We start from the raw sequence: 12,865 nt of genomic DNA on the forward strand, positions 1-12,865 counted from the left end.
TATATAAACAGATTTTTGTCTTCCTAAGTTGCCCTCTTTCCACATTACAATAATTACGAGTAGCTAAGGACAGAAGCTGTGACTAAATAGAAGGGACCTTGGCCTTACTCTTCTCTCATCCTCAAAAGTACTTCTCAATGCACCATAACTAAAAAATGTAATACATGTTATCTCTCCAAAACATAGATTTCACTAGAAATTCACAATGAAATGAAAATCCAAGATAGATCTTGCTAAATCATCTTAGTAAATCTAGACAGACTCTGAGCTTGAAACCCACTACTCTTTAAATTTAATGAGCTTAGACTGAAAATCAATAGTTTTTTTTTTGAGATGTACATCACATTTGTTTAAATAATATATACCAAACAGAACAAAAATCTAAGATTTAATTTGTAGAGATTAGTCAGTATTAAGTAGTATAGCAAAGTATACTCCAATTATTGTCCTGGCTGGACACCACCTAACTTTTTTAAATGATTGGATCTATCAAATATTAGATCTAAATGACTGAGTCTCTTTTACATTACAGAGATGGTATTAAATATAAATTCCGATATGACTTATGTTCCGCTGAAATAATGTTCCCATCATATGTTTGCTGATTGGGATTCCATCAATGAGGTAAGAATTGGACTGATATTAATATAGTCCCTTATAAATCTGGGAATTTGTGATTCAGACTTTAGTGCCCCAGAAACAAACAACAACAAAAACACACACACCCCATAAACCCACAACTCTGAAATTCTTCAGTTTTTCATTTGAACCAATTTGTATTAAAATTGTTAGAGAAAGGAAAACCATGGTCTTTAGGGGATTCTATATAATTGGCACTTTTCAATAGAGCAGCTGCCACAAGTCTCACAGTTATTGCCTAAATAAAACAATATATGCAGCAGAGCTTTGCAAACTGGAGAGCAGTTCCTCAATGTTGGGTTTTATGTATTCTTTTAATTTATAAAATATTTATTACAGTGATTTACTTTTTAGGAGTGATATACAGATGGAGCTTCTCTTAAAAATGTGCTTATTGGAGAATAAATTATTACTGTTTAGATATGCAAGTGTAGAAATTGTTTTTTTTGTTTTGTTTTATTCAATCCTCACCTGAGGATATTTTTCCATTGATTTTTAGGGAGAGTAGAAGAGAGAGGGAAAGACAGAGAGAAATATCGATGTGAGAGAACATCCATTGGTTGCCTCCTGCAGGAGCCCAACCATGACCCAGGCTGTGGAGGAGCCTGCAACCGAAGTACGTGCCCTTGACCAGAATTGAATCCAGGACCCTTTGGTCCACAGACCAATGCTCTATCCACTGAGCCAAACTGATTAGGGCTCGAAATTGTGGGGGTTTTTTATTATCAAATTTTACATATTTTCTTAAAAAGGAGGAATACCAGTAAAAATGTCATGAAATAATACTGTAATATACTCACCCAGAGTGAATAATTATATTTATATTCATACTGGGTGAGTATTCATACTAGGTATTATATTTCTGAGAATAAATATTTCTGTGACATTTACCATTTATCATATTTATTTCTAGAAAATAATTTCACCAAGTTAGTGTTCTCTGGTTGACTTCATAACTGTTTTAATATTTTTTTGTTATGTCTAATTGCTTTTAATTAGTATTCTAAATATCATAATTTGATATATCAGTTTTCCATGCACATATTTGCTGTATTCCAAAATAACTCCCAATACCCAAATAAACTTGTTATTTACAAGATATAATTTGAGAATATAATGTCCAGAATTGGGTTAGCAGGTAAATTATTTCATTTAACATAGTAGAAACCAAAGAATAACCATTTGACCTTTAATGGCATGTTCCAATCATAATGAATATGTGATAGGGGATTGGTTATGAGAAAAATGCACATCAGCAAACATGTCAGATTTCCAAAAGGAATGCCTGTTCACTCAATTAATTTTGAGAGAAACCGATCCATGCTAATGTATTTTACTATGCACTTGTTACTTATCGCATCTTCTGTGCAAACTAGAAATATATTACTTTAGCAGATATGTAGTTAGGCCATTCTCTGCAAGTAAACAAAATTCTAAATGACCGTTGAAAGATCATTGAACATAGAGCATTTGGCATTTTATGAAGTCTTATAGATGTCACTTTGTAATTTTGTTTTTAAAAATATAAGAATCTTCAAATGAGTGCTAACAAAAAAAATGGTTTACTTCTAACTATCTGAATATGTAAGGCTTTAGGAGACTCTGGGGGCTGGCTCGCTTAGTCAGTAACAACTGATCACAAGTCTGTATGTTTCTTCAAATGCTTTAATATAGAGGAGCATTTAAAGAATAATTCCTTTTCAAAACAGATATCAAAACATGGTATAATTTTGCATAATGCAGCAAAGAGTGAAATACTTGGAAACTTTGCTCTAAATGGCTTTGCAGGCTCTCAGCAATGATATCCAAAGGACAGCGTCCCAGGCCTAGAGTGACTCACACACCACTAGCTTGATCTATTTGATGTATTAGTCATGCCTCCGTCAACACGAACATACTGAGATGTTGTTTTCTTCATCTAATACAAAATAGACATACATTCAAATGCTTAATGATCCTTTGTTAAATGCCCCTAAATTTTCCTAAACAGTTCACTGACAATCTACTTCATTTACTTATTATCAATTCTCTATCTTTTATAGTCAAAAGGCAAAAAAAAAAAAAAAAGGTTTCAAAAACTGAATTGAGAGCCTAATATAACTTGGACTAAGTGTTTTACATGTGCAATCTCATTTAATGCAATACCCTATTACAGTAGATTGATGATGAGTCAAGCTCAGTCACGCTCAGTCAACTTGTCAAAGATACTACAAGGTGGCTGAGTCACTGTGAGGACCCAAGTATATCATACACCCAAACAGACCTTTCATTTCAATGAAGTGACACATTTGTAAAAACTTAATACCTCTCTGATTTTTAGTAGTTAATTGAATTGGGAAAGATTTCCTCAGGGCTGACAGGAAGTAAGATATTCCAAGCCATTAATTTTATTGTCTTTATGATTACATGAGGTCATTTCCTGTTCTCTCCTGAACCCTGAGAAATTAAGCATTACTAACCTAGTGTGAGTGGGGAAAAGTAGTACTACAGAATAACACAGTTATGATGTGGCACAGCAGACTCAAACTCAGCTCTCTCTGGTTAGGATCTTAAAACTCAGCACATGACATTTTGAAAAAAAGTAAGAAAAGCTTATTTTTGAATAAAGATGGATTTCAGATCCAAGGCCCAGATGATTATTAGCGGTAATACATACCAGACTTATTTAAAGAATACTATATTGTATAAAAGCATTCAATGAATAATAGAATTGGTCTTATTAAGAAATGAATTAAATAAAGCAATGCATGAAGCTTGATATGAAATAAAGTAAAATCCCCATCTCAATTTTGGAAGAAACTAGCCTGCAGTACATTTATCTAAGCTATCATAAAGTCCATGGAAACACACTACTGGCACACGTGTGCATGCACGGCCCACACACATACATACATACACCAATTTTCATGTTAATATTTCAATTTAGTGTCTACAAAAAATATGTTGCCATGTAATGGAGTTTTATTTCATTAAATAATATATATATCAGCTGCTTCCTAAACTGACAAAATTCTGAAATGGCAGAAGTAAAAATTATGGCATTACTTGACCAGGCCTACGATTTTCATATATCTATAGATCATAACCATGAGTGAATAGCAAAAGCACTGAGCATGACATACAAATACTTTTTTCCTCCTTCTTGGAAAGAATTTATATATGTTTGACTTCAAACTGTGAAAGAGGGGATTTGAGAAATGTCGTATTACTATATAGAAGTAATACCAGGGCCAGAAGAAAGAAATGTAGAGAGAAATGAAGACAGACAGAAATTGGCTAATTTTCTTACCACATTTTTTGTAGACAGCATGTATACAAAGTTATATTTGTCATTAATCTCTTAAAATAAATATATATGAAATGAAGACTATTTCTCACTGGCTCCATTCTTTTCATCCATTTTAAATGTTACTAAATAATACTTTGTGAACAAAAGCTGGTATAAATAATACATTAATGGAATTGGAAATGAGACAAATGGCAGCCATCTTCCCCTAAAAATAGAAAGTAAAAGATGGATAGTTTCCCAATATGATGTATTTTTATTCTTTTAATTGTAATCAATTTATTGTTATTTTTCCTAATGAGATCTTTGCTTTGTTCAACTTAATATTAATTTCAGCCAATATTTACTGAGGCTCTGTTAAGACTGTTCTAGACAATTCGAAGACCCAGTCTTTATACTTGAAGAATTCCTGAGTTAGTAGAATGGGATGAAAATATAAATGAAAAATATATTGCAATATGATAAATGCTACCACAAAAGTACAATATGTGCGAAGGGCTAGGGGATCCAGCTAAAGGGCAGGGCGAACTGTCAGGAGCAACAGACTCAGTATAATGTTCCACACTCTGATGAAGAGCGTGGGACCACGAGGAAGAGGCAAAAGTGGCTGACACAGTAATGAGGGCAAAAAGAGAAAAAGGAGAAAAAAGATAGGAACACTGAAACGGATATAGACATATAAATTGCTCTAGATGACAAAGATGTGCCTAATACTGCAAATACATAGGCAAACATGGGCTAGATTTTATGCAGGCACATAGTGAGACTTCCCTTGGGTGGTAGAATGTCAAGGATTCGCAGAAGCAGAGTGGAAAAACAAATGAGTGTGTGTGTTCAGATTTCCTGGAATCTATACAGGGATCCCAATTTCCATTCACATAAGTAGCACCATTGATGTAAGTAGAAAACAAAGGTTCCATTAAGGCTTATTATGTGATTTAAATACCCTGGCGCAGAATTTTTCTGCCAGAACTGTTTTAATTATTTATTTTAAGGAAAGTAGTAAGAAGTAAGATCTTATATAACATCTTTTATATTTTAGCTATATAGTCCAGAATCCTCTGGTAAAAGAGTCCTAGGAAACATCGTAAAGACCTTGTGAATAAATACCAATCTATCCCCAAGGTTACATCTGAAAACCAGATAATCAGCATTGAGCTTCCTTCTTTAAAAAGAAAATTATAGACACTACATATACACAGTTTCTTTAAATAACTTCCTGAAATAAGATATCATTGATTTTAAAAAGCTTCGTTTAGCTGATGTACTTGGTTTTCAAAATTTCACTTAAAAATTGGGAATGACAACTAAGTTTCTCTAATCATATGCCACCCTCGACTATCTCAAATGTGATCTTAAAAAAAGAAGCTATTTAAATGCACTAAAATGTAACATTTAATGAAGCATCAGTCCAATAATGGCCTCTTATAACATATTACAGACAAAATTTGTGATTGTTGGTGTTGTCACTATAAACAGTGATAGTTTTTTTCTTGTTTTCTGGCTATGAAATTCTTCACTACATGAATGTATTATTAACTAGCATTTTAGCAAAAATATAATCTCAAAATTAACATTTCATTTCTGGGAGGCCACAGTTTTCTCAAATACTAAATATGAATTTGTAAATCCAATAGATACATTCAAAATATTTGGTATACCTTTGCTGTCACCATCAGCATCACACAAAACCATGTGGAATTGGATCTACTGGGTATAAGACTCTTCCTTCAAATTTGTGCCACTTCTATGATGTAATAAATGTGGAAAATATCTCTATCCAAGGCTTTCTGAGTCGGTACATATTCCAGTGAATAAAATGGGAGTTGTAAACTGTGGAAAATAATCTTGTACTTATTCCCGTGATATCATACAGGACATTTTGTTTACTTTTCCATAGAAAATAGAAAACATAAAGTAATAAAAAAATTTCAAACCTCATTTTAAAACTTAGGTTTACATGTTATCATGTAAAGACATTTTGCAATAATATTAGATATGAGTAGCACAACTAAATGTAATTATTAACATCAAGCCATGTGAATATCATTGTGATAGTTTATTTAAAATATTATTCAATAATTATTTCATAAGATTTTATATATCATTTATATCAAACACTAAATTTTAATTTTTTAAGATGTAAAATACTTTGCCTAAATTCGACTAAATTAAGAATTTGCAGATTTTCACATGTCTTTCCTACAATGCGGTATAGCCAAAAAGATCTTCTTTGGATGAGATAAGGAGTGCTGTATACATTTTATAAGAATTACTTACAAATGCATCAGCTACAATTATGTCTCAGGAATTACATATCCTTACCTTTCTGACTCAAAATACCTAAACAATTAAAGAGCACAAATTTAGAATATAGCCTGTGCAATTTCACTGATCTAGCATATATTCTTCCCCTTTTAAATGAACTTTTCCTACTTCTATCCTATAACATGTTAACAATTTTAATAGAATCATTTGTGTGTCTACTCCTCTCTCATTTTGCCAGCTAATTAGCCAAAAGTTATATACATTCTCCCACATGATTTATACATCTAAGGTCTAAAATCACTCTGTCTTAGTCATTTACAAAACAAATGTCTGCCCTGTCCAACTTCTATAAATCCCAGCACTCTCTTAACCCAGATCTCATGATCATATCCAGCAAAAACATTGAGAATCATGCTTCATGCGCACACCACAACTTTGCTCAAGTCACTTGCTACCATCCGCAAAAAAAGGGGGCTGGGAAACTGGATTCACTTTCTACTGCCATCAGCTGCAAGTCTGATGGTAGAATTTCACTCATTGGAGAAACAAGTTTGCTAAATTTCATTCAAGCACTAATAGAACAAATAAATAAAAACTAGTTTGTGGGGTTAATTGTCTTATTAGCCAGCCTGTAACATCGCATTTTCTGTGTGTACTGTAGCTTCTTATTCTAGGGGACACTAATTAGTTTTAAATGGTGTTAAATACCATCCCTGCAGTTGCAAGTGCTTCTTGGGGATTTTTACTGGAGAAAAGAACTCCTGTAATTTAAAACCACTTTGTTTTCCTCAGTCACAGCTGTTAGCGAAACACTGACCTGTAGAAATCGTAAAGGCTTTTCACCCCTCTCCCACTGCCATTAGTCTGCATTTATCTTCTAACATCTTTTCCCCCTTGTACCAGGGCTCTCCCGGAATTCCCATCCCCCAAACTGCTTTCCGCAGAGAAAACGCAGTTAGCTAGTTAAACCCTTCTCTCTTTCCCTCTCCCCTTACAACGCCTTGGCTACCCTTAAATAAAATTCTCCAACAACGTGTCAATTTTACATTGGCCACAAAGACAACTTCTGTTGGGGGAGGGTAAGGAAGGAGGCACTGGAGCTTGGCTGTCCCTTGCCACAGACAGGGATCTTTGTGGCGATCAGAAAACATTCCCTGCATAAGCAATCAGCACACTCCCTCTTTGCAGGGTTGGGGAGCGAGAACGAATCTGTATCAGCAGTGTCCCCGAACAAATGGAACGCATCCATGAACCATCCAAACAGGAAACTAATTCTCTCCAAATATGTCCCTGTCTTGCAGTATTAAACATAATCCCCCATATCAAATCCTCTGGTACCTCCCCCACCCGGGACTGGGTGAAAGCTATAAATCACTCCTGTACTTTCTTCTTCCTCCTCCGCATTTCCGTTGCACTGTTTTCTCCATCTAGCTCATCTCGGAGGAGCTCCCTCTCTCCTCTTTTGTATCAACAGGGGACCAAGAAGAGCAAAAATCACGAATCAGGGATAGCTTGTCTTAGAGGAAGGGTCTGCCTGCGTTTCCATTCCGCCCTTCTCCCCCGCCCGCACGCGGCTTCACAGCCTGGGGACCCCAGAGTTGTCTCTTCCAGCGGGGTTCTCCTGACCCCTAAAAGACCCAGCACAAGCAGGATTTATTGTGCGAAGCATCCGAACATCGCGGGCCTGTAGGGTTGAGGAGCACCCTTGTCACATGTACCAACTTGTTATTGACTTTGTGTCACCTTTTAGTCCTGAGCCCCATGGCTGGAAAGGGGTCATGGATAAGAAGAGGGCTAGAGAGAGGAGAGGAGAGAGGAAGTGAAGGGACTTTTTCAGGGATGAAAGGGACAAGGGCGAACACGGGCTACAAATCCCTTTCACAGGTGTCACGTGTGAGTCTGTGTGTGTAGGTTTCCCCAAGGGGCTGCAGCCTAACCCTGCTCACCAAGCTCCAGCGCAAGTTGTCCCCGCGTTTTCCCATCCTTTCTCAGGGATATTCCACCCGCACTTCCTGGGGCATGTGGCTGAGATCTATCCCATCCTCACCGCCCCGTCTCTTAAAATTTTGAAACTTAAGACTAGGCTAAGAGACCTTTATCAGTAAAGATCACATATCAAATGAATCCAGAGATGACAGTGTTAAAGGGGCAACACTTAGGCCCACGTGTTGGAACAGGTTTTCACTCCATCCCCTGACGCCCCTCCCCCTCCCCCCATCTCCCCCTCTCTTCTGGGCACTTACCTTCTTTGGGCGGTCGCTTGGCCTCTCTGGTAAGATTGCAGACCTGGGTGGTTTGCAGCTCTTGGGTCAGGCAGCCCTCGGTCTGCTCATTCAGGGGTAACACCACGTTATTTAATAAAACCAGCGACTGGTCGTCGATCCCCCACTCTCCCAGATGCTGAGGGCAGGTGCATTTTGTATACATGATCCCACATGCTTCCGTTCTCCCATTTTCTGATTTTAAGCAGCTCTCCAACCAAGTGCATAATACATGGCAACCAAACTGGCTTGGGCTCACCTTGTTCAATACCAAAAACTCAAAAAAAGATTTCTGGTCTTCTTCCCCTTTTTTCTGTAATCCTGGGAAGTCAGTTGGAAATACCCGACGAATTTGAATAAAATTTTTATCATATTGTAGAAAAACGAAAGCATTCCTGGAATCGCAGAGTTGCATTATAGATTGATTCTTTCTTAAAAGATCCTTTATTTTTTCATGAGAAAAATGATCAAACTGATAAGCCAGGAGGGAAAAGTTAGAGCAGCTAAGGTCCTTTTTGGAAAATTTCAGGTAAATGCTATATTTGGTTGGATCTGGATTTTCCAGTGTCCAAGTGCAGTTTGTAAAGTTTTTGGGAAACATTTCACTTACAGAATACGATCCATAAATGACACCCTTCACCAAAGTTGAACACCAGAAGTCTTGGGCAGCATTAAATCCAAACATAATCAGGAGATAGGTGGAAAATATATAAATCAGCAGGTTACGAACAGCCTTCATCCTATGTCATTTGGCCTGTAAAAATGGCAATGAAAGTAAAATGCAAGTAGGAGTCTACATGCATTGAAAAAAGAAACTCCTCCAATATTACAGCCAGCTGCTTTCAAGATTTCAGTTAAAAAATAAAAAGAAAAGAAAAACCCCTTTTAAAAGAAGGACAGGTAATTTTTATTTTATAAAGCCAGGAAATTATCTGTTGCTGTGTGAACAGCGCCCTCAAGTGGTCATTCACAATAGCCAAATTTTCTACATTCAATTTAAAAATACTTAATAGATTAATAGGAATGCCCTAATTTATCTACCAGGATTTACTCCAAGTGCATTATAATTCTATTGAAAAAAGAGGAAAAACATCACAAATTGACTTTTTTTAAATAGTTTATCCTAAATGTCCTTTTAAAAAATATGTTAAGCAACCTATACAACCTTTTCTCTCCCTCAGCCTTCTGCCTGCAGTAAACATCATCATACAAAATCTAATCTGATAATCTGGGAACAGCTGTCATCACATTTCTTTTCTCTTAAATGTTAAAGTAATTATGGTAAATGAGAGCCACAATTTTAAAAGCACAAATGATAATTTGTTGCATAGTCTCCTAAATGTCCCTACATGGCTTTCAGGGGCCACGGTGGGAAATGATGAGAAGAAATTCCTGTGCAAAAACATCGGCATTCATGTGGATTAACAGAATTTTAAAAACATCATCTGAGAAAGGGCATAGGTGGCTACATACACAGGGAAGACTTGTTTGACATCACACCACTGAGAACCAGAATTTAAAGCAGTCATTTCAATGTGACATGCCCTCTTGGGATATATAAAGTGGATCACTGTATTAGTATCTGTATCGAAAGGTGATGTCAATGAGAAAAATCCCAGGAACACACTAATTGAGCTGGCTTCAGTCTTTTAATGTGTTTTTTAAATTCAGGCTATTTTATCTATGGTTATCTACTGTAATTTAAGATTTACACATGGAAGATAAGAGACAGAATTTTCTTTCTTACAGACTTCAATTACAGAATCGCTCCCTTTCCAATAACAGCTCCAGAGCTCCTCTTCCTTAAAAAAAAAAAAAAAAAAAAAAAAAAAAAAAAAAAAAAAGATCTTGCATAATAGAGTAATCCTTGGTTATATTTACCTCTGTAAGTTGTTATCCAAAAATAACTTGGATTTTTTTTCAGCTTTAACCTTTAAGAAGTTATTTCTTAGAATAAATGACACTGTTTTTTTTTGTTTGTTTGTTTGTTTAGCCTTTGAGCTGAGAAAAGTGATGCCAAGTTAATTTAAAAAGTCTTTAGGCTGCAATCTCTTCCACTTCTGTAAACAGAGACAGACATACAGAGATATAGATAGTTAAAGAGTTTTCATGTCTTTGCCTGGGTTATCCTCTCTGAACCAAAGGATACAACCCTCTTCCTTCCCATTGCATAACACACACTAACACAGGCACACAAAATCCAGTGACCGAAGTCCCTGAAGAAAGATCTGCATTGTCCAGATCATAATTCAAATTCTATGTCTTGATATGGGCATAAACATTCCCAACTTTAAATCTCTACATAGCAGCAGTTTTAAAATAACGTCAGAACTGCTGGGACTATCAAAACAGTGTTCTCTGTTTCAAGCATACAGCTCAATGAATAATGCATTTTCTTCCTGAGAAAATAAAGCCAATGTGCATTTAAAGGTTTAAAAAAATAGGGAAAGTTGTAGGACATTCTGGAAATAATTTCCTCCTTTTTTTGCTGTAGCACTTTGCAGGCAATGCAGGTCTGCGCAGTGTTCTTCAGGATAGAGTGTAGGCGTTGAGAGCCAATGTGACAATAAGTGTCTAAATTAGGAATTCCATCCATGAAAGGGGGCTTCATTTTATAATCGGTAACTCGAAAAGAGGTCGTATTTTTTTTTTTTTTCCTAATGAAAGCCAGTACTTTTGCTTCCATTTATTTGGCAATGCATGTCTGCAGTGCTGTGCTCATCAAGGATTAGAGTGAGGAAATAGCTCTGATTTCACTTTCAAGCCTGCTCAAGAGAGTCTCCTCATAATGCTCTTTTTTAAAACCATTAAGCCTTGGTTGCGAAGTCTTGTTTGATTCTAGATAATAAAAAAATGAATAACTGTATCCTGCTGCTCCCCCCCCCCCACCCCCGAATGCAGAGCCAGTTCAAACAATTGTATTCCCCTCTTCTAAAAATGAAAGGCTGGCATGGAAGGTGTCTAAGGGCTGGCCACCGAGGTCTCAAGGATGTTGTTTATTTATTTATTTATTTATTCCCTCCTGAGAAGCAAACCGGCGTTTAGTTTAGCTATTCTCAAAACTGATTTTCTGGGTGACACTTTAGTTTAGTCGAACATAGACGGCGCCATCACTCCACTGAAATTTTCCCCAGTCCAAGACCCGCTGCTTCCCCTTAACTTCCTTTTTAACCTAAAATTTCTCCTCGTAAAATTACCCCCATCGCACACAACTAACTGTCAGATTTTTCCAGGTCTCCCTGTCTCTTCCTTCCCACCCAGCTCATCTCTGGAAAACCAGACTTCCCTAACTTTTCAACTGCGGCGTTTAAGTAAATGCAGACAGTCGGGTTTGCTCCCAGCCCCTCTATCCGCCAGCAACAGCCTTTCCTTTCCTCGTCCTCCCTCCGCAAACACCCTAGCCCAAAGCTCCTCGGTGGCGACCCCCGGCAGAGGGAAGGTGACCCCGGGACCCCCTTCCTTACCTTCCACTCCGAAAGCTCAGGGAGGCTCTTGCTCTAAGACACCAGCACAGGCACGCGTCCCAGCAACACTGACGGAGAGACTCCCCTTCGGTCCCAATCACCGTTGCCCATTTTCCCCGGCTCAGCTTCAAAAATCAGGATTTATATATATATATATATTTTTTTTTTTAAATGCACACATATGAGAAGCAAAACATGGGGGAGAAAATCAATAAGGGGCCCGGGTGGGGGAGAAAAACGCCTCCAGGACCCTGGAGCCTGACGCCGTATCCAACCGAGGGCCGGGGGCGGAGGGTGGCCCCCCGAAGAGAGACTCTTAAGAAAACAAACAATTTAAAAAAAAAAAAAGGCAAGTGGCTGAAGAGCGAGGATTTGTTTTACCAAATCTACACACTCAACAAATCGATAAGCCAAGAAGCAAAGAGAGCGCTGAGACGAGAAGTGGCCGGCGGCGGCGGCGGCGGCTCAGGCGGATTTGTTGGGGCGGTGGGTTTATGACAGGAGTATTCGTGGTCGGATCGGAGGGCTGAAGCTTTTGCCTTTTCCTCTTTCCGCTTAGTCCTCCCTCCTCCTCCTCCCCCCGCCCCGCAGGTACTGCTGGACCGACAGCGACTCGGGAGAGGGGGTGGAAAAAAATCCTTGGCTGGTGATGTCGGAAAGCTGTTTGAATGCCCAGCGAGGACGGAGGCGCAATAGTAAAGCTCTGTCTCGCGTGTGCGCGCCGGCGCGCGGCGCTCGCTCTCCCCGGGGCGCGCGCTCAGGGAGGGGGGTGCGCGTCCCCGGGGCACACGCGCGCGCGCGCGCCGGCCTCCCGCGTGCTCGTAGGCGCGCGCGTCCCCGAGCGCCCCGCGCCCGCACCGAGCTGTACGCCCGGCGGCGGGCCGGAGGCTCCAAGCGCGCTGCGCGGCCGCTGCGCCTTCCGGAGTTGCGCCTCCTGAATGCGCGGG

At 38.5% G+C, this 12,865-nt stretch overlaps 1 protein-coding gene across 2 annotated transcripts in view; it reads right to left on the reverse strand.

The window, feature by feature from the left end:
* ADGRB3 (adhesion G protein-coupled receptor B3) overlaps positions 1–12,586 on the reverse strand; it is a 689,753-nt gene extending 677,167 nt beyond the window's left edge. The window contains exons 1-3 of one of the 2 annotated variants that reach the window (XM_036318195.1): positions 11,919–12,586; positions 10,336–10,514; positions 8,437–9,208 (exon numbers count right to left, since the gene is read on the reverse strand). In XM_036318195.1, the coding sequence (XP_036174088.1) occupies positions 8,437–9,193 (757 nt within the window). In that variant the 5' untranslated portion in view covers positions 9,194–9,208; positions 10,336–10,514; positions 11,919–12,586. The remainder of the gene's footprint in view (positions 1–8,436; positions 9,209–10,335; positions 10,515–11,918) is intronic. The other variant, XM_036318196.1, reaches the window with a different exon arrangement.
* Positions 12,587–12,865: the final 279 nt, after the last annotated feature.

The sequence above is a fragment of the Myotis myotis genome, unplaced genomic scaffold, assembly GCF_014108235.1.
Source record: "Myotis myotis isolate mMyoMyo1 unplaced genomic scaffold, mMyoMyo1.p scaffold_m19_p_7, whole genome shotgun sequence".
Classification (NCBI taxonomy): Eukaryota; Metazoa; Chordata; class Mammalia; order Chiroptera; family Vespertilionidae; genus Myotis; species Myotis myotis.